The 22,127-nt window shown below is 41.5% G+C and overlaps 3 protein-coding genes across 3 annotated transcripts; all 3 read right to left on the bottom strand.

The window, feature by feature from the left end:
* Positions 1 to 232: 232 nt before the first annotated feature.
* LOC139419703 (uncharacterized) lies at positions 233 to 3,843 on the bottom strand. Its single transcript, XM_071169689.1, has 3 exons — positions 3,369 to 3,843; positions 1,868 to 1,998; positions 233 to 1,681 (listed from the first exon to the last, which is right to left on the bottom strand). Exons 1-3 carry the CDS (start codon positions 3,643 to 3,645, stop codon positions 593 to 595), a joined length of 1,497 nt encoding a protein of 498 aa, XP_071025790.1. The 5' UTR covers positions 3,646 to 3,843; the 3' UTR covers positions 233 to 592.
* Positions 3,844 to 5,243: 1,400 nt separating this feature from the next.
* On the bottom strand, positions 5,244 to 6,816 carry LOC139418955 (uncharacterized). Its single transcript, XM_071168750.1, has 2 exons — positions 6,709 to 6,816; positions 5,244 to 6,479 (listed from the first exon to the last, which is right to left on the bottom strand). Exons 1-2 carry the CDS (start codon positions 6,809 to 6,811, stop codon positions 5,584 to 5,586), a joined length of 999 nt encoding a protein of 332 aa, XP_071024851.1. The 5' UTR covers positions 6,812 to 6,816; the 3' UTR covers positions 5,244 to 5,583.
* Positions 6,817 to 13,613: 6,797 nt separating this feature from the next.
* Positions 13,614 to 22,127, bottom strand: LOC139418956 (uncharacterized). Its single transcript, XM_071168751.1, has 6 exons — positions 21,640 to 22,127; positions 21,125 to 21,249; positions 20,808 to 20,978; positions 16,142 to 16,306; positions 15,651 to 15,762; positions 13,614 to 15,441 (listed from the first exon to the last, which is right to left on the bottom strand). Exons 1-6 carry the CDS (start codon positions 21,896 to 21,898, stop codon positions 14,558 to 14,560), a joined length of 1,716 nt encoding a protein of 571 aa, XP_071024852.1. The 5' UTR covers positions 21,899 to 22,127; the 3' UTR covers positions 13,614 to 14,557.

A 22,127-nucleotide genomic window follows, 5' to 3' on the forward strand; every position in this document is an offset into this window, starting at 1 on the left:
GGACATAAATATGATGTTGTGGGTAAATATGTCATCGATGATAAGTCAAAAGTCATCAGACAAACCTGATTAAACTATTTTGACATGTACAGTAAGTGTTTGTTAGTGTGTGGGTATGTGTAGGTATATTTAGTAAGTGTATATTGGTTATAAAACACTGTTGGGTATGTATGCAGAATAGAGTGAGATCAGTGATGTATACTATAGAGAGTCAATGAAAGTCTTAGAATGAAAAGTCCTATTTTGTGTTTATTAAACAAAAACAAGTGTTAAATACACCATATGAAAACCACACACCTCAACTAAAAATCTGGATGAACTTGATAAACTGCATTATTTTTCTCATTCAAAAATGTGGAAGTAATGAAATGGGCATTTGTGAACATCATATATCCTACACAGTACAAACACAATATGTAACAGACATTTTAGACTTAAATATGCTTTATTATTTCACACAATGTCTGCATGCAATATTCTACCCAGGAATATTCAACACTGAAATCTGTTACTCGTTATTCCAAATGCATCTGTGGATCTTTTCTGCAGACAACAATGACAATGCACCTTTGTCTTTAATGCAGCGTTTGATCTAAACGTCAGAAGACCTTTCTCCCATATGGACCTTCAGGTGCATCTTCAGGTTGCAAGCCTGGGCGAAGCGCATTTGACACTGGGTACAGCTGTAAGGTTTCTCCCCTGTGTGGACCCTCTGGTGTCTCTTAAGGGTGCCGGCCTGAGCAAAGCGCATGTGACACTGGTTACAGCTGAAGGGTTTTTCCCCTGTGTGGATCCTCTGGTGGATCTCCACCTTCTGGGGGTAGCTGAAGCCTTTGTTACAAAACATGCAGAGGAACCGTTTCTCTTTACTACTGCCTGATGTGGCTCCCCCTCCCTGAGTCTGGGCTCTAGCCATGTCGTTTGAGTTCAATACCTGATCGAAAAGGACGTGTCCGTGTGAATCGGAAGGTGCCATCGACGTGGACACTGGGTCGCGATCCCTGAGCGAGTGTAAAGGGTAGTGGGTTGCAACATTTGGATTTGCCTGTAAGCTTTCCCTGTAGTCTAAGAAGTCACTAGTGTTAACCTGCGGCTGGCCTCCTAAGTGAGTCTTGTCTGCATTCCATGTCAGAGGAGCATCGCCCTCCACTTTCACAGTCATCTCATCTATGACCAGACCCTCTCCTTTCTTATCTAGGCGCCCTTCAGAGTATACACTACTACTGTACCGGTTCCAGTCCCCTCTCATTGGATTAGTCTGTGTATCTAAGCCCACAGGCATGTCACCAGGTATCATCTCTGTCTCTGTAACATATGAACAGGATGGATCATTGCCAGTCTGTAATGCGTCACCCGAGTCCTGATGGGACAGAACCGTCCTCGGGCTCAGGTTACCGTGAAGTAAATACTTTGAACGGGGAGCAGGAGGACAGCCCAGTCGCTCCAGCACTGTTAAAGTTTTTGTGTCTGTCTCTGACTTGAGGATGGCGTTTGGCATTCCATTGACCTCCGTTATGCTGCATTGGGTCCTAGGCTGCGCTGGGGTGATGGTGGGGTCCTCCGTAGCTACAGGGGGCACTCCAGCCAATCCAGTCTGGATGTCTCTGCTGTGTTTTGGGTCTTCCTCTCCTTCAGACCTCTCCAGCTTCACCCCAGGACCTGCAGCCTCTGCATCTGCAGACTAACACAAGAAGAGAGGAGGTGATTATCAGTACATGAGTTGAACTGGATAACAATGATGTAGGGAAGTCTTACTTCCGACTTCAAATGTACATGAACCTGTACATGTACGATAGTGAATAGCTGAGGGGAGCCAATCTGAAATAAACTGGCAACATTTGATGTGATGTAATACTATTGCACTAACCTCTATCACAATAACTTGCTGGGTTGAGGTTCCACTCCACTCATCAACAGTGATTGGTTGGTCATCTCTCCATGTATTGTGTCCCGCTGGCTTCACAAAGCTCTTGTAGCCTCCAGTGAGATGCCCTTCACCTGAGAGAGTGATTTGGGCAAAAGAGGTGATTCACGACATCGCAGACAAAAATTCCAAATAGTATCCGTAATGTTCGTAGAAATATTTCCAACGTTTTTTATAATCAATCCTCAGGTTGTTTTTACAATATGTAATCGATAATATATCAACCGGGAATGTAGCTTCTTCAATAGGAGAGAGAGAGAGAAAATGGCTGCTCCAAGCTGTTGCGCATACAAAACGCTGCTGGCACCCAGCCATACAATGACGCGATGTGATCTTTCTCGCTCATTTTTCAAAATAATAGCCTGAAACTATGTCTAAAGACTGTTCACACCATGGGGAAGCCATAGGAAAAAGAATCTGGTTGATATCCCTTTAAATGGAGTGAAGGCAGGCTATGGAACATGGAGCTTTCAAAATAGAGGTCACTTCCTTGTTTGATTTTCCTCAGGTTTTCGCCTGCAATATCAGTTCTGTTATACTCACAGACAATATTTTGACAGTTTTGGAAACTTTAGAGTGTTTTCTATCCCAATCTGATTATATGCATATTCTAGAGTCTGGGCCTGAGAAATAGGCAGTCTAATTTGGGTACGTTTTTTCATCCAAACATCAAAATACTGCCCCCTTACACTCAAGAGGTTAAGTTAGGTACTGTCATTGCTATATTGTACACTAGTGGCAGTTTTGACACTGACTAGAATTATCAAGGATGTAAACCGGCCAATCAGCCCGCGGCTGGTTTGAGTATTTTTTATTTTTTTACAAACTCAATATACTTTAAAATTACTAAAACCTGTGTAGAAATGTTAATGGTCCCACATTCATAGTTTCATGATTGTGTCCAACTTACTAATAATAAATTAAATGAAAGATAGTCAGGTAGCATCCAAAAACGATGGATGGAGGGCAATTTTTGTTGTTAATTTTGACAGCAAGGAAACATTTTAAATTCAGTGCAGTCCTCCAGACCTCAATGGACAACTTCTTGATACTGTTTATATATATTTTCCAGTTTTTTAAACACCAAATACAAACATACACATGAACAACAACTTACAGACGCACACAAACAGACTACATCTCCTCTGCCCAGATCCGCATTCTCACACCTCCATCACTAGTGCTTGCCACATGGCCTTAAATAGTTTTTCCTCGGTCGCCTATGCTATTTCAATAATAATCATTCGATTTTTTCCATTTGGTTAATGATGGCGGTTTCAATGATTTCCACGATTTTAATATACAGTACGTTCTTTCAAGATGAATGATGAGAAGAAAAACGTCCAGCCCATTGGGTATCTCACTACACCCCCATTTGTCATGTTTTCATTTAGTAAGTAATACGAAATGCAGTAAATTATCCTCGGCCTTCTGCTAAATGTACCTCTTGCCATTCCTCTGCATCGGACGAGGGTCTTGACACTACAGGGACGACTGGCGAGGACGCGTTCTCGCGTTGTCCTCTCTGCGCGCTCCCGTGCCACCTTCGATTCCATAAGTTTCCTCCGCAATGCCATGTTTTCTTTCTGGCTTCGAGTTATTTCCAAACGAAACACTGCATAGTCATCGTCTACGAGTTTACAGATCTCTGCCACGGCTGCATTCGCTAGAACCTCCATAATGGAGGCTATTTGAGTGTGAAAAACCATACAGTTAGCCATTGTTTGCTAACGTTAGCAGCTAGCGTTAACTAGATAATGTCCTGACTATAACGCGAATGAAAGACTACCTGGGGTACATATGTGATAGTGTGCTGTTAAATTTGTCATATTTTGAGTTCCATTGTGTGAATAAATGTCTAAATAAAAACCGATAACGTGGAAATGGTTGTTGGTCACTTCACTTGTTTCTTCTTCTTTGGTATAATGGCGTTTGCAACAATTATATGTGCATTCCGCCACCTACTGTACACGTGGATAATAAAGTCACCTCTCCAAAAATGCGGTGTAAAAAAATTATACATGTAAAAAAATTCCATACAAACTATCAAAAACGAAATGTTAAACTAAATCAGCCTGCTTTTCTGTTCTAATCAGGTCGCTACACAAGCTCAGAATGATCCTGTGAGGGCGGGACATTTCCTGGCAACAGTAGTCCTTGCAGTGCTTCTGCCGTTAAGTCTTGGAGGACCAAAATCTTCTTGGCTACAGATATAATGATGTCCAGCTTCTTGGACACTTGTGCAGTTAATAACTGTAGCTATAAATGCTACAAAATACACCTTATTCACAATATTTGTATCCAGATTGATGTATAACATTTGCAACTGGTTGAGGTGCATCCACTGCAATATCTTCTTCAGAACTTGCCCCTTCAACTTTCTTCACTGCCTCCATATAGGAGATTTGCTGTACAGCCCTGATCCTTGACACCTCAACCTCTTTCACCCTAACAGGTCACTCAGGAAATTCGGAAATATGATCCCCACCAGAAGGTGTTTAGCTTGTCTGGGAGCAAGATGTCGGTGACCGCGACGAGGCTGGTTTTCCCTTTGTAATCCGTGATTGTCTGTAGATCCTGCCACATACGTCTCGTACTGCAGACTGTAAACACAAATTGCACAGAAGAGAATATGAAGGTTTATATCAGAAATTCTTTGCTGTACACACAGAAACATGATGTTATAACATTTTAACCACAGTCAAGCCAATCTACCACTGTGATTCAAGTTCCTAACATTATGGAGCCATTGGAGTTTATTTTAAAGTTTCATTTTTTTTCTTAAATGTACCCCTTTTTCTCCCTAATTTTGTGGTATCCAAATGGTAGTTACAGTCTTGTCCCATCGCTGCAACTCCCGTACGGACTCAGGAGAGGCGTAGGTCGAGAGCTGTGCGTCCTCCGAAACACAACCCAGCCAAGCCGCACTGCTTCTTGATACAATGCCCGCTTAACCCGGAAGTCAGCCGCACCAATGTGTCGGGGAAAACACCGTACACCTGGCGATCTGTCAGTGTGCATTGTGCCCGGCCCGCCACAGGAGTCGCTAGTGCGCGATGGGACAAGAACATCCCTGCCGGCCAAACCCTCCCCTAACCCGGACGACCCTGGGCCAGTTGTGCGCCGCCCCATGGGTCTCCCGGTCACGGCCGCATGCGACAGAGCCTGGACTCGAACCAGGATCTCACAGCTAGCACTGCGCCACTCAGGAGGCCTATTTTTAAAGTTTTGATTCAAGAATTAAGTAAATGTTTTGGTTCGACAGTAATAAATAAAACTCAGTCCCTGTAATGACATAAACAAAAGACTAGTCAGTTAGTACAGAGTCAGTTTTGTATTTAATTTAAACAAAATGGTCATATAGTCAACTGTGAACTACATTACTTTTATTGCACAAAACGATAAATGATAACATTAATTTGAATACTTTGGAAAAGGTTCAACATTACATTACACACAGCTTCACGTCAAGTATACATTAATTAAGGCACTGTCATTATCTCACTATAAAGCAGTATCAACCTAAAGGGACAAAGCATTTTTACAGACACCATCACCATAATCATCTACTCTGCCTCATCATCCTCAGTTCACATCATCCACTTTCCTATACATCTAAATCCAACAGAATTCATTACAATCTAACTAGTTCTATATTTTCAGTGCATACAGGCAAACTGCCTCTCTCCCATGTGGACCTTCAGGTGCCTCTTCAAGTGGTGCTGGTGGGAGAACCTCTTCTCACACTGGGGGCAGCTGTATGGTTTCTCCCCTGTGTGGACCCTCTGGTGCCTTTTCAGCTTGGAGGAGTGGGAGAAACTCGCCCGACACAGGTGGCACCCGAAAGATTTCTCCCCTGTGTGCATCCTCTGGTGGATTTCCACCTGTTTGGGGAAACTGAAGGCTTTCCCACAGAATGAACATGGGAAGCGCTTCTCTTTGCCACCAGATCTGCTGATAGCGTTACTACTACTGTCATTTGTCAATAGGCTTGTGTAGCCATTTAGTGTTGAGGCACTGGCATTGTCTGAGGTCTGGTTTAACATAGGGAGAGTGTGTGGAGGATGAAAGCCAGGGAGTGTCTGTGTTGTGGCAAGGTCCATGTTCCAATTGATAGATCCTATAGAAGGCAGGCTGAAGGCAGCACCTGTTAAGGGGTTAACCTGAGGCGCAATCAGTCTTTTTGAATCACAACTATAGGAGCAGGATGGAGCATCGCTAGCAGAGTCTGTATCTGTTCTCTCCAGCTGCATACGGACACCTCCCCATCCCCGCAGACCAAATCTAAGTCTCGCCTTTGTCTCAGCCAGTCTGTTGTCATGGAGAATGAGTTCGGATGTTGTTTTGTGTTCGACTGTCTGTTTCTGGTAGTGGTCAACAATGTTGTTCACCAGCCCAGAGTTGAGGACGCTGTCCCATCCACTGACCTCCACTATGTCGCCTCTGGTTCTGGCTTTCTCAGTGATGTTGTCCCCTGGGTCCTTGCCTGCACCAGTCTGGGTCTGGGAATCCGAGATGGCTCCCCAGTCTCCTGTGTTAGCCTTCAGCCATCCACCTGCAGGAAGAGGTTAGAAAATATACTTTACAAACATGGCAGAGAAAACTCTACATTGAAGTATTTTGTCAATTACCTGGTGAAGTTAATACATTATAATGTTTGTGTTTTTTGTATGTAAAAATAAGTTGTTTAATTTTATGAATGAAGAGAAAAGTATAGACAGGTGCATCATTATTCCCATTGAAAATATATTACTGTATGTAGGCTATATGCATTTCTCCCTTACTTTTCTCCCCCATCTTTAGTCCACTCAGCAGATTAATGCTCTCTGGTCTGTCTTCTACTGTCACCTCTTTGACCAACAACAGATCAGGCTTCCCATCCTCCATGTCTACTGACTGTAAGAGATACAGAGTGAGAGGATGTTGGATCAAGAAAGCTGATATGAGCACCTGCTATTGAGCATCTTCTGATTGGGCAATGAAGGGTTGCCATGAGTACTATGCAAATGTTAGTTGATTTGATTACTAGACACTCTTTAATGGTTTGATCATTCAAAGGCATGTTCCCACACTTAAGACAAAATCAATCAAGACCTTTGAATCAAATTTTATTGGTCACGTACACATATTTTGCAGATGGTATCGCAGGTGCAGCGAAATGCTTATGTTTTTAGCTTCAAGAGTACCTAACAATACAAAACAATTCACAGAATAACAATATTTAAGAAGAATCAGAACGCGTAATGTCAGAGTCCGGAAAACAGTGTGATGGTTTGGGGATGCTTTGCTGCCTCAGGACCTGGACGACTTGCCTTAATAGAAAGGAACCATGAGTTCTGCTCTGTATCAGATAATTCTACAGGAGAATGTCAGGCCATCCATCTTTGAGCTGAAGCTGAAGCACAGCTTGGTCATGCAGCAAGACAATAATCCAAAACAAACAATCAAGTCTACATGAAAATGGTTAAAAAGCAACAAATGTGAAGTTTTCTAAAGGCCTAGTCAAAGACCAGACCTAATCCCAATTGGGATGTTGTGGCCAGACTTGAAACAAGCATTTAATGTTTGAAAACCAACAAATGTCGCTGAGTTAAAGCCGTTCTGCATGCAAAAGTGGGCGAAAATCCCTCCACAGCGACATGAGAGACTGATCAACAACTACAGGAACCATTTGGTTGCAGTCATTGCAGCTAAAGGTGGCACACCCAGTTATTGAGTATAAGGGGGCAATTACTTTTTCACACAGTGGAATTGGGTGTTGCATAACTTTGTTAATTAAATAAAATATATATTTTGGGGGATTATTTGTAAACTCAGGTTCCCTTTATCTGATATTAGGTTTTGGTTGAAGATCTGATGACATTCAGTATCAAAAATATGTGGAAATAGAGAAAATCCTAAAGGAGGCACATACTTTTTCACTTTTTCTAATAAAATGACAACAGATGTTTTTTTTAATTAAAAATTGTTTCATGAGCCGTTATAAAAGTTCTCAGAAATGTTCCATACACACAAAATCCTGCTTCTTCACCTGCGGGATCGTCTGAGCCACCCAGACAGCTGATGAAACTGGGGGTTTGCACAACCGAAGAATTTCTACACAAACTGTCAGAAACCACAAACTGTCAGAAACTGTCTCGTTGCCCTCACCAGGGTCTTGACATGCCTGCAGTTCGTCGTTGTAACCGACTTCAGTGGGCAAATGTTCACCTTAGATGGCCACTGGCCCGCTGGGGAAGTGTGCTCTTCACAGATGAATTCCGGTTTCAACTGCACCGGGTAGGTGGCAGACAGTATGGCGTCTTGCGGGCGAGCGATTTGCTGACGTCAACGTTGTGAACAGAACGCCCAGTGGTGGTGGAGTTATGGTATGGGGAGGCATAAGCTATAGATAACGAACACAATTGCATTTTGAACGCACAAAGATACTGTAACGACATCCTGAGTCCCATTGTTGTGCCACTCATCCGCCACCATCACCTCATGTTTCAGCATGATAATGCACAGCCCAATGTCACAAAGATCTGTACACAATTCCTGGAAGCTGAAAATTTCCCAGTTCTTCCATGACCTGCATACTCACCAGACACCATTGAGCATTTTTGGGATGCTCTGGATTGACGAGTACGACCGCGTGTTCCAGTTCCCGCCGATATCAAGCAACTTTGCACAGCCATTGAAGAGGAGTGGGACATTCCACAGGCCACAATCAACAGCCTGATCAACTCTATGCGAAGGAGATGTGTCTCGCTGCATGAGGCAAATGGTAGTCACCAGATATTGGCTGGGTTTCTGATCCACTCCTCTACCTTTTTTTACGGTGTCTGATGCAGATGCATATCTGTATTCCTAGTCATGTGAAATCCATAGATTATGACCTAATTCATTAATTAATTTCAATTGACTGATTTCCTTAATATGAACTGTAACTCAGTAAAATCGTTGAAATTGTTGCATGTTGCATTTATATTTTTGTTTAGTATTTGATCCGTTATTGATGTCACTTGTTAAATACACTTCAAACAGTGTAGATGAAGGTGAGGAGACAGGCCTGTTCACCCTTCTACCATCCAGACGGTGGAGACAGTACTGGTGCATCAAAGCTGGAACAGAGAGAATGAAAAACAGCTTCCATCTCCAGGCCATCAGACTATTAAATAGTCACCATTAGCTGGCTTCCACCCAGTATCCTGCCCTGAACCTTAGTCACTGTTAATAGCCGGCCACCACCTCGTACTCTACCCTTCACCTTCGACTGCTGCCCTATGTACATAGCCACTGAACACACGTCACTTTAATAATGTTTACATACTGTTTTACCCACTTCATATGTATATACTGTATTCTAGTCAAGGCTCATCCTATATAACTACTGCTGTACAGACTTTTTCTATTCATATGCTGTCAATAATGTATATAGACATATTTATAGATGCACAAACACACTAAGTATAGAAAACATTAGGAACACCTTCCTAATATTGAGTTGCAACCCTCCATTTTGCCCTCAGAACAGCCTCAATTTGTCAGGGTATGGAATGTCACGAAAGCGTTCCACAGGGATGCTGGCCCATGTTGACTACAAGGCTTCCCACAGTTGTGTCAAGTTGGCTGGATTCTTTTTAAGTCTTTATAAATCTATCTTTTTTATTTATATCTTTTTTTATTAACCCCTCCACCCCCCCCCCCTCCCCCCCAATAATACATTAGCAAACATAAGCTCTTTAATCCCAACCCTCAGCCGCTCTCAGCCCATCCCACCTATCACCATAGACCACCCTCGTTTGGTTTCCATGTGCCATATATTTTTCAATTGTGTTGTTTTACAAAATGTTTGAACCTTTCCAATCGTATATTATCCACAGATTGTAAGCTAAAGATGAAAACCTTTCCTTCAAGTACTTTTATATTATTTATTGACTGACTATGGCTTTCCAAATTGCCCAACACTGCTATTTGTAAGGTTAATTTTAAGTGCATGTTGTGATTTTTTAACCATTCCTGAACCTGTGACCAGAAACAAGCTACATAGGGGCAATACCAGAATAAATTATCTTTTGATTCTGTCTCTTCGCAACAAAATCTACAGAGCTGAGATTGTTGCATGCCCCATATACAGTGGGGCAAAAAAGTATTTAGTCAGCCACCAATTGTGCAAGTTCTCCCACTTAAAAAGATGAGAGAGGCCTGTAATTTTCATCATATGTACACTTCAACTATGACAGACAAAATGAGTAAAAAATACAGAAAATCACATTGTAGGATTTTTACTGAATTTATTTGCAAATTATGGTGGCAATAAGTATTTGGTCAATAACAAAAGTTATCTCAATACTTTGTTATATACCCATTGTTGGCAATGACAGAGGTCAAACGTTTTCTTTAAGTCTTCACAAGGTTTTCACACACTGTTGCTGGTATTTTGGCCCATTCCTCCATGCAGATCTCCTCTAGAGCAGTGATGTTTTGGGGCTGTTGCTGGGCAACACGGACTTTCAACTCCCTCCAAAGATTTCCTATGGGGTTGAAATCTGGAGACTGGCTAGGCCACTCCAGGACCTTGAAATGTTTCTTACGAAGCCACTCCTTCGTTGCCCGGTTGGTGTGTTTGGGATCATTGTCATGCTGATTGTCATGTCATCATGACCCTGCCACGTTTCATCTTCAATGCCCTTGCTGATGGAAGGAGGTTTTCACTCAAAATCTCACGATACATGGCCTCATTCATTCTTTCCTTTACACGGATCAGTCGTCCTGGTCCCTTTGCAGAAATACAGCCCCAAAGCATGATGTTTCCACCCCCATGCTTCACAGTAGGTATGGTGTTCTTTGGATGCAACTCAGTATTCTTTGTCCTCCAAACACGACGAGTTGAGTTTTTACCAAAAAGTTATATTTTGGTTTCATCTGACCATATGACATTCTCCCAATCTTCTTCTGGATCATCCAAATGCTCTCTAGCAAACTTCAGACGGGCCTGGACATGTACTGGCTTAAGCAGGGGGACACGTCTGGCACTGTAGGATTTGAGTCTCTGGCGGCGTAGTGTGTTACTGATGGTAGGCTTTGTTACTTTGGTCCCAGCTCTCTGCAGGTCATTCACTAGGCCCCCCCTCAGTTTCTATTCATAATATAATTAATAAATATAATACCCTTTTAATACCCTACCCTTTTATTAATCTGTATATTTGGGTATAACCATAACATTTGTTGTAATATTCTATATTTTCTGGAGGATAAAACTGAAATTGTAACCAGCTTTGTATGGCTTGTTTAAGAAAGGGCGATACGTTAAACAAAATTTCATTTTCAATTAGTCAGAAATGAGAAGTTGCAATCTGTGTAAAGGCAAAAAGGCCATTTTTGAACAAAGGATGAGCCTTTCTTAATAATCTACTGCAGAACCATTTTGGGTTTAAGTATAATTTATGTATGAGTGAAGCTTTTAGTGAGAGGTTTAAAGCTTTAATATTTAATAATTTTAGCCCCCCAAACTCATATTCATTATATAAATAGCCACATTTTATTTGGTCTGGCTTAGCCTTCCAAATCAAATTAAATATTTTTTGCTCATGTGATTAAAAAAATGAGTCATCTGGAGTAGGCAGTGCCATTAGTAAGTAAGTAAACTGTGATAGGACCAAAGAGTTAATCAATGTGATTTTTCCATAGAGTATTTACCTCTCCATGGTTGCAGAATCGTATCTATTTTTGCTAACTTTCTATTGAAATTAATTGTGGTAAATTCAACTATATTTTTTAGATGTGAAAACCAAGTATGTCTACTTCACCATCCGCCCATTTTATTGGTAAACTACATGGTAGTGTAAACACTATGTTTTTTTTACGATCCAATACATAATATGTGCACTTGTCGTAATTAGGTTTTAATCCAGAGAGGCTAGAAAAGTGATCAAGACCTTCAATGAGACTGTGCAGGGATCCAGATTGTGTACTTAAGACAAAACTAGAATCATCGGCATACATTGACACTTTTGTTTTTATCCCCTGGATTTCTAACCCCCTGTTCTTGTTGGGTCTAATTTTAATAGCTAGCATTTCAATGGCCATAATAAATAGATATGGAGACAACGGACAGCCTGTTTTACTTAAAAAGCTCAATATTTTCTGAGAAGTACCCATTATTTACTATTTTACATCTGGGGTTGCTGTACTTAACTTTAACCCATTGTATAAGAGATTCACCAAAATTAAAGTAATCCAGGCATTTATATATAAATTGTAGTCGTACTTTATAAAACGTCTTTTCAAAATCTGCTATGAAGATCATACCTGGTATCTTCAATGTTTCATAATGTTCAAGTAATTGTCGTATATTATCTCCAATATATTGTCCATGTAAAAAACCTGTCTGATCAGGATGAATAATATCTGGTAAAATCTTTTTTTTTTTAAACACAAGGCCAAATCTACACTGGAGTTGCTTACCAAGAAGACAGTGAGTTTTCTTGAGTGACCGCGTTACAGTTTTGACTTAAATCGACTTGAGAATCTATGGCAAGACCTACAAATGATGAACAAGCAATTTGATAGAACTTGATGAAGTTTGAAAATAATATGCAGGTTTAGAAAGCTCTTGGAGACGTACCCAGAAAGATTCACAGCTGTAATCGCCGCCAACAGTGTTTCTACAAAGTATTGACTCGGGTGTGAATACTTACATAAATTATACATTTCTGTACTTAATTTTCAATAAAATTTCAATAAACCTGTTTTCACTTTGTCATTATGGGGTTTTGTGTGTAGATGGGTGATAAAATGTTTTTAATCCATTTTTAATTCAGCTGTAACACAACAACATGTGGAATAAGTCAAGGGGTATGAATACTTTCTGAAAGCACTGTAATCTAATCCAATGAGAAGGGACTGGAACCGGTACAGTAGCAGTGTATACTCTGAAGGGTGCCTAGATAAGGAAAGGGAGGGTCTGGTCATAGATGAGGTGACTGTGAAAGTGGAGGGCGATGCTCTTCTGACATGGAATTCAGATGAGACTCTAGATAACAATTTTCAGGTCTTGCCATAGATTCTCAAGTAGATAACTCCAGTGTATATTTGGCCTTGTGTTTTAGGTTACTGTCCTGCAAAGGTGAATTCCTCCCAGTGTCTGGTCGAAAGCAGACTGAACCAGGTTTTCCTCTAGGATTTTGTTTAGCTCCATTCCGTTTCATTTTTATCCTGAAAAACACTGCAATAATTAACGATTACAAGCATACCCATAACCACCTTTATGCTTGAAAATGTGGAGAGTTGTACTCAGTAATGTCTTGTATTGGATTTGCCCCAAACATAACACTTTGTATTTAGGACAAAAAATGTATTGCGTTGCCACATTTCTTGCAGTATTACTTTAGTATGTTGATACACCATCCAAAGTATAATTAATAACTTCACCATGCTCAAAGGGATATACAATGTCTGCTTTTTTCTTTTTACCCATCTACCAATAGATGCCCTTCTTTGCGAGGCATTGGAAAACTTCCTTGGTCTTTGTGGTTGAATCTAATCTGTGTTTGAAATTCATTTCTCGCCTGAAGGACCCTTGCAGATAATTGTAAAACACTGTTATTGCACACAGAGTGAGTCATTGCAACTTATTATGTGACTTGTTAAGCTCATTTTTACTCCTGAATGTATTTACGGGTGAAATACTTATTGACTAAAAATGTTTCAGCTTTTCATTTTTTTTATTCATTTGTCAACATTTCTAAAAACATTTTCACTTTGACATTATGGGGCATCGTGTGTAGGCCAGTGACAAACAAATAAAACATGTAAATTCAGGCTCGAACACAATAAAATGTGGAAAAAGTCAAGAGGTGTGGATACTTTCTGAAGGCATTGTATATGCCTTATATATCACAAAATGTCTGGACACAACATAGACTACCCAGGAATATTCAACACATCTGTTACTCTAGTAATTCCAAATGCATCTGTGTAATACTCACCACTGCATCCTGTATCAAAAGGTTGGCTGGTCCTCATTAAAGTCTCTTTTTGTTACAAAGCTTTACTACACAAGATTCCAACTTACCTAACTTCGTTGTTGAAGTATAAAAACATGAGATCCCAAACCCGTTTACAGGGTTGGTTAACTCTTGAGGTTCCTCGGATCTCCACTTTTAGTTTTAAATGCACCTCATTGATGGAACCAACTACAAAATACATTACAATTGGATGTTCTGGTCCGTTCGGTAATTCTTACAGAGGAATGTAACTGTTTTTCTTGAACATTTGTGTTGTGCTGTATTTCTTTCTTTTACATTGTATCTGATTTTATTTTGTCCTATTCATTGTATATGCAGGGCTCCCTTGTGAAAGAGACCCTGGTCTCAATGTTTACTCCCTGTTAAAATAAAGGTCAAATCAAAAATATATTTTCTGCTGACAATAATGACAATTGATGTTTGTTTTTAATGCATCGCAGTCTCGATTAAGAGGAATAGTTACTTTCTATGTTATAGAGTGGAATGGTTTTTCTGCAGGTGTATCCTGAGGTAACTCCTTTCTAAAAACCTCCTCCTGCAGTGCGAACCACCTCTCTCCCGTGTGGATCTTCAGGTGCATCTTCAGCTGCTGCTAGCAGGAGAATCTCTTCTCACACTGGGGTCAGCTGTATTGTTTCTCCTCTGTGTGGACCCTCTGGTGTCTCTTCAGGTTGCCAGCATGGGCAAAGCGCATGTTACACTGGTTACAGCTGAAGGGTTTCTCCCCTGTGTGGACTCTTTGGTGCCTATTCAGACTGGACGATTGGGAGAAAGTGGCCCGGCACAGGTGGCAGCCATATGGTTTCTCCCCCGTGTGCATCCTCTGGTGGATCTCCACCTGTTGGGGGAAACTGAAGGCTTTCCCACAGAAGGAACACGTGAAGCGCTTCTCTATGGCGCTGCCACCTTTACTGATTCTGTCTCTACTACTGTCATTTGTCAATGGGCTTGTGTAGCCATTTAGTGTTGAGGAACTGGCATTGTCTGATGTTTGGTTTAACATAAGGAGAGTGTGAGGAGGATGAAGGCCAGGGAGTGTCTGTGTTGTCACAGGGTCCATGTTCCAGTTGATAGATCCTATAGGAGGCAGGCTGAAGGCAGCACCTGTTAGGGGGTTAACCTGAGGAGTCATCAGTCTCTCTGAATCACAACTATAGGAGCAGGACGGAGCATCGCTAGCTGAGTCTGTGTGTGTTCTCTCCCGCCCCATACCGACACCTTCCCGTCCCTGCAGACCAAAGCAATGCCTCGCCCTGGTCTCAGCCAGTCTGTTGTCATGGAGACTAAGTTTGGTTGTTGTTTTGTGTTCGACGGCCTGTTTCAGGTTAACAGTGTTGTTCCCCAGCCCAGAGTTCAAGACGCTGTCCCATCCACTGACCTCCACTATGTCGCCTCTGGTCCTGGCCTGCTCAGTGATGTTGTCCCTTAGGCCCTTGGCTGCACCGGTCTGGGTCTGGTAATCCAAGATGGTCGCCCAGTCTCCTCTGTTAGCCTCCAGCCAACCACCTGCAGGAAGAGTTTAGAAAATAGACTTTACAAACATGACAGAGAACTCTACATATTACGTTTTTTTTGTCAATTACCTGGTAAAGTTCATACATTGTGTGTGTTTTTATATGCAAACATAAGTTGTATTGATTTAATTTGATGTATTGAATGAAGAAAAAAAAATAGGCGGATCACTATTCAATGTGCTATATGTATTTCTCCCTTACCTTGCTCCCCCATCTTTAGTCCACTCAGCAGATCAATGCTCTCTGGTCCATCTTCTATTGTCTCCTCTTTGACCAGCAGCAGATCAGGCTTCCCATCCTCCATGTCTACTGACTGTAAGAGATACAGAGTGAGAGGATGTTGGATCAAGAAATCTGATATGAGCACCCTACTATGGGGATTGCTATGAGTACTATGCAAACATGATAGTTGATTTGATCACTTGATACTATTTCATGATTTGATAATTCAAAGGCATGGTTCCACACAAAATGAATCAAGACCTGGGCCCGTATCCACAAAGAGTATCGGAGTAGAAGTGCTGATCGAAGATAAGGTCCCCACTTGTCTACATTGTCATTCATTATAATCTAAAAAGAAAAACTGATCCTAGATCAACACTCCTACTCTGAGAGGCTTTGTAGATACGGGCCCAGGTCTTGATTCATTTTGTGTGGAACCATGCCTTAGTAGTAGTTTACAGTGGACTCACCTCAGTGAGACTGTGTGTGGTCCTGTGCTGCTCAGCTGGTTCCTCTGTGGGTTGAGGACGAGGTGTAGTCTGGTTTTCCTCCATGACCATGGTCCCCTCAGGGTTCCCCAGACCCTCCTCACACCCCTCCTCCTTCACCAGCAGCATCTCTGGACCCTCCTCCTCCTGGAAGAGGCAGGTGATACAGACATACACTCCCTCAGGTATGTACACACAGATAATAAACACACTTTCAACATGGAGTGTTTACCCATCCCCACTACGTTTGAGTCCAATACTGTAGTTACAGAATGACTTAATTGTTGTTAAGCCCATCATGGTGGACATGAATATGATGTTGTTGGTAAATATTAGTCGCCTATGATAAGTCAAAAGTCGTCATCAGCCAAACCCAACTAAACTATACAAAAATATAAACACAACACTCAACATTTTCAAAGATTTTGCCGTTCATATAAGGAAATCAATCAACTGAAATAAATTAACTAGGCCCCAATCTATTGATTTCAAATGACTGGGCAGGGGTGCAGCCATGGGTGGGCCTTGGAGGGCATAGGCCCACCCACTTGGCAGCCAGGCCCAGCCAATCGTAATGAGTTTTTCACCACAAAAGGGTTTTATTACAGACAGAAATACTCCTAGGCTGACGTGGTCTATAGCTGTGAGGCTGATTAGATGTACTACCAAATTCTCTAAAACGAAGTTGGAGGCAGTTTATGGTAGAGAAATTAACTTTAGATTCTCTGGCCTAAGCTCTGGTGGACATTCCTGCAGTCAGCATGCCATTTGCACACTCACTAAAAATTTGAGACATCTGTGGTATTATGTTGTGACAAAACTGCACATTTTAAAGTGGCCTTTTATTGCCCCCAGCACAAGTTGCACCTGTGTAATGATTACACTGTTTAATCAACTTCTTGATTTGCCACACCTGTCAGGTGGATGGATTATCTTGGATAAATATAAATGCTCACTAATAGGGGTGTAAACAGATTTGTGCATATAGAAATGAAACATAGGACCAACACTTTACATGTAGAGTTTATATTTTTGTTCAGTGTGTTTTGACGTGTACAGTAGGTGTTTGTTCATGTGTGGGTTTTTGTAGGTATATTTAGTAAGTCTATAATGGTTATAAAGAGCTGTTGTGTGTATGCAGAATAGGGTGAGATCGGATGTGATGTGTACTAAAGAAAGTCTCAATGAAAGTCTTAAAATGGGACTTTTTATTCTGTTTTTATTAAACATAAACAAGTTTGAAAGCTGCAATATGTAACTTTTTGGGCAACCTGACAAAATGCACATAGAAATGTGAGTTATAGGTCTGTCTATAAGTCTAAGAAGTAGTAGATATGTTCTATATGAACTTTTTCTATGCTTCCCCTTTTTAAGTTTCATCTTTGCATCTTTTACACCAGCTTTAAAAAGCTGAAAATACAACATTTTTGGTCATGGAAAACATATTTCACAGCGGTTTAGATGGTACAATGATTCTCTACACAATGTCTACTTGCTTTGTCACAAACTATTAGAATTTTAGCAACCAGGAAATGGAAGAGTGATTTCTGCATTTTGCATCTTTAAATACACCATATGAAAACCATACATACAAAACATCTGCATGAACTTGATCAACTGCATTAATTTTCTTATTAAAAGTGTCTTAGAAAAGAATTAAGTAGTTGAATGGAAGTGATGAAAATAGGCACTTGTGAACATCATATAGCTTACACAGTACAAACACAATATGTAAGTGTATTTTCAGGCTTATATATGCCTTATAAAGTGCCTGGTGAAGTCTACCCACCTCTTGCATTGTATACATACAGTATTAAATTGAACGTTTTTCCTACTGATCTACACAATCTACTCCACATTTTCAAAGTGAAAGAAAGATTATAGAACATAGTGTGGCAGCATTATGTTATGGGTATGCTTGTCACCGGCAGGGACTGGAGACTTTGTCAGGATCAAAATAAATATGAAAGGAGCAAAGCCCAGGTAAAAGGCTAGAGGAAATCCCCCATCAGTCTTCTGAAAACCTAACTCTGGGATAGTGTTTTATTGTTCAGCAGGACAATTATACACATTTAATGCCAAAGACACAGCAGAATAGCTTTCCAAGAGATGTTGAGTATTCCTGAGTAGTCCAGTCTCAGTCCTGAACTAATTTGCTTGAAATTCAGAGACAAGGTTTGAATATTGCTCACCGTCAATGATTCCCAACCAAATTTACTGACCTTGAGCAATTTTGACCAAGAGTTGTGCAATTTTGGTTCCTAAGAGTTGTGCAAAGTTGGTAGAATCTTATTCAAAATGATTCACAGCTGTACTGGCTGCCAAAAGTGCTTCCACCAAGTATTAACTCTGGGTTGTGAAGACATACGCAATCAAGACATGGTCGTTTATCAATTTTTTATACATTTGGAAAATGATCTATAATTTTTATTTCACTTTGAAAATGTGGAGTAGGTTGTGTAGATGGGTAGGAAAGAAACTCATGTAATCCCTTTTTAGATTTAATTTGAAGACAGCAAAATGGGAAGACTGTGCAAGGGATGTGTAGACTTTCACTAGCAACTGTATATCCCACAATGTCTGGATGCAATATTCCACCCAGGAATATTCAACACTGAAATCTGTTAAACTCAGTTCAGATACATAAGATGAGACGGTCTTAAGGAGCTAGCTAGCTATTTTGCTACACATAGCTAGCCTATCTGACAAGTTATTATGGCCTCGATTCTGACCCAATTTAAGAGTGCGTAAATGGAACATAATTCACTTTTAATGTGCTTTTCTCTTTATGCGTATTCTGACCTTGAACCTAAACATTAGAACAGCATGCCATTCACCCACTATTTGTTTGAGGTGAAGCTCGAATAAAAGAAGGTGTGAAGGAGCTGTATCTAGATACGCAGTATTCTGACCTTGACTTAATTCCCCCAACTTTACGCGCGAGGAAACCATGCACAAGGTCAAGCCTACCTGCCATATTCCAAGTGGAAAAAGTATCTACTTCATTTTTTCTGATAGAAATAACATCATTTTCCATGCACTGTAATTTATAAATTGATAAGAGCTATTGGTAAGAGCTAGGTCAATGAGTAATCCGTTTGGAGAAGGGGATTGTAAATACACATGGCAATTGTTTTAGATTATTTTTCCTTATGATCCCCGGAGGAAAATGTGAAACCAGCCATATGGAAGCAAACCGAAAATCATATCAACATGACATGTATTGAGGGCCCTTTCCCACAGTGAAATAAGATGTAAATAGCACCGCCGTTTTTCTTAATTTTAATTGTGTGCCCTCATAATTTGCGTTTCTGGTGCATGTATTTCATGACGCTCACTTGCTACAAGTGGCAACTTTGTTGCATCATGTCATTGTCGAGGCACCATTACCGTGGAAACGGTCTCAACTGCACATCTCGTCTTCTTGATTTGAATGCCTCCTCTTTAGTCAGCTGTTGTACAACATAACATTCTGAAACTAGCTAGTTTTATCTTGTCTCATGTCGGCTGTTGCATCTGAACTGGGCTTAACTCTCGTTATTCCAAATGCATCTGTAGATCGTTTGTACTGACAACAATAAAAATTAATCATAGTCTTTAATGCAGGGTTTGATCTAAGCTATCCAGTGGAATGATTTTTCTGCTGGTGTATATTGAGGTATCTCCTCTCTGAGAACCTCTTCCCGCAGTGTGTACAGGCGAACGGCTTCTCTCCTGTGTGGACCTTCAGGTGCATCTTCAGATGGTCCTGGCGGGAGAACTTCTTCTCACACTGGGGGCAGCTGTAGGGTTTCACCCCTGTGTGGACCCTCTGGTGCCTCTTCAGGCCACGAGCCTGGGCGAAGCGCATTTGACACTGGGTACAGCTGAAGGACTTCCCCCCTGTGTGGACCCTCTGGTGGATCTCCACCTTCTGGGGGCAGTTGAAGCCTTTGTTACAGAACATGCAGAAGAACCGTTTCTCTTTACTATTGCCTGATGTGGCTCCCCCTCCCTGAGACTGGGCTATAGCCCTGTGGTTTGAGTTCAATACCTGATCAAAAAGGATGCGGCCATGTGAATTGGAAGGTACCATCGATGTGGACACTGAGTCGCGATCCCTGAACGCGTGCAAGGGGGAGTGGGTCGCAACATTTATTTTTGTCTCCAAAAAGTCCCTGGTGTTGCCCTGAGAGTGTCCTTCTCTTAAGTGAGTCTTGTTTGCATTCCATGTCAGAGGAGCGTCGCCCTCCATTTTCACAGTCACCTCATCTAGGACTATAACCTCCCCTTTCTTATCTAGGCAGCCTTCAGAGTCTAGACTACTACTGTACTGGTTCCAGTCTCCTCCAGACAGATCAGTCTGTGTCTCTAAACCCAAAGGCATGTTGCCAGGGTCCATCTCTGTAGTGTAAGAACAAGATGGATCATCACCGCCAGTGTCTAACATGTGACCATAGCCATCCCCACGGGAATGAACCATCCTCTGGCTCTGGTGAAATACCGGTAAATACTCTGAGCCTGAAGCAGGAGGACAGCCCAGTGGCCCCTGCCCCAGTCTCTCTGTGTCTGATATGTGGTCAGATCCTCTGTGTAAGAGCCTTTGTGTTACAGTTAAAGGCTTGGTGTCTGTCTCTGATTTGAGGACGGCGTCGGGCCTTCCACTGACCTCCGTGATGCTGCGTTGGGTCCTGGGCTGGGGCGCAGAGGTGGTGGGGTCCTCCATGACTTCATAGGGCGCACCAGCCACTCCAGTCTGGATGTCTCCACTTTGCATTGGGCCCTCTCCTTCAGACCTGTGCTGCTTGACCCCAGGACCTGCATCCTCTGCATCTGCAGACTGACACAAGCATTGGATAACATTGTTGTAGGGAAGTCTCACAACATCTCCTATGGCAGAACAATTAGGATGTAAGCAAATTAATAGCTGAGGGGAGCCTTTCTGAAATAAACTGGTCACATTTGATATAACACTATTACACTAACCTCTATCACGATAATGTGCTGGGTTGAGGTTCCACTCCCCTCATCAACAGTATCTGGTTGGTCATCTATCCATGTATTGTGTCCTGCTGGCTTCACAAAGCTCCTGTGGCCTCCAGGGAGCTGTCCTTCACCCGAGAGAGTGATTGGGGTAGAAGAGCTGGTTAGGTTAGCTACTGTCAATGCTATACTGTACACTATTGACAGTTGACAAATGTCTAGAATTGACAAGGATATAAGTTAACAATTTGCATAATTTATTGATAAACTATTTATAGACTGATTATGTTCCATGCATCCTATTGTTTTCATTGAGTAAATAATAGGAATGCAGTAAATCAATTATCTGGTTATAATATGATATTGTGTCTTCGTGCAATATAGTTAAGAAATGAGGGGAATTACTGCATATTATCCAAAAACGGATCATGACCCAATTCTGGGTAACACATCTGAACACATGTACAGAGGGGAAACGGGCGACAGGCCGCTAAGCCTTGGCCTTCTGCTAAATGTACCTCTTGCCATTCCTCTGTATCGGTCGAGGATCTTGACACTACTGGGACGACTGGCGAGGACGCGCTCCCGTGCCACCTTCAGTTCGAGTAGCTGTAGTTTCCTCCGCAATGCCCGGTTTTCTTTTTGGCTTTGAGACATTTCCAAACGAAACACTGCATAGTCGTCGTCTACGAGTTTACAGATGTCAGCCACGGCTGCATTCGCTAGAACCTCCATAATGGAGGCTATTTCAGTGTGAAAAACCATACAGTCAGCCATTGTTAGCAGCTAGGTAGCTAACGTTACCTAGATAACATCTATCAACCAAGTCCTCAACGCGAATTAAACACTACCTAAGTATGTGATGCTGTGCAGTTAAATGAGTCATAGTTTGAGTTCCAGGGTTTTAATAAACGTCTAAATAACAACAATAAAAACGCTAACGTGATAATTGTTCTTGGTCACTTTACATTTCCGTTTACACTGAAGAGAAATTATGTTATTGGGT

Source organism: Oncorhynchus clarkii, chromosome 10 (assembly GCF_045791955.1).
Source record: "Oncorhynchus clarkii lewisi isolate Uvic-CL-2024 chromosome 10, UVic_Ocla_1.0, whole genome shotgun sequence".
NCBI lineage: Eukaryota > Metazoa > Chordata > Actinopteri > Salmoniformes > Salmonidae > Oncorhynchus > Oncorhynchus clarkii.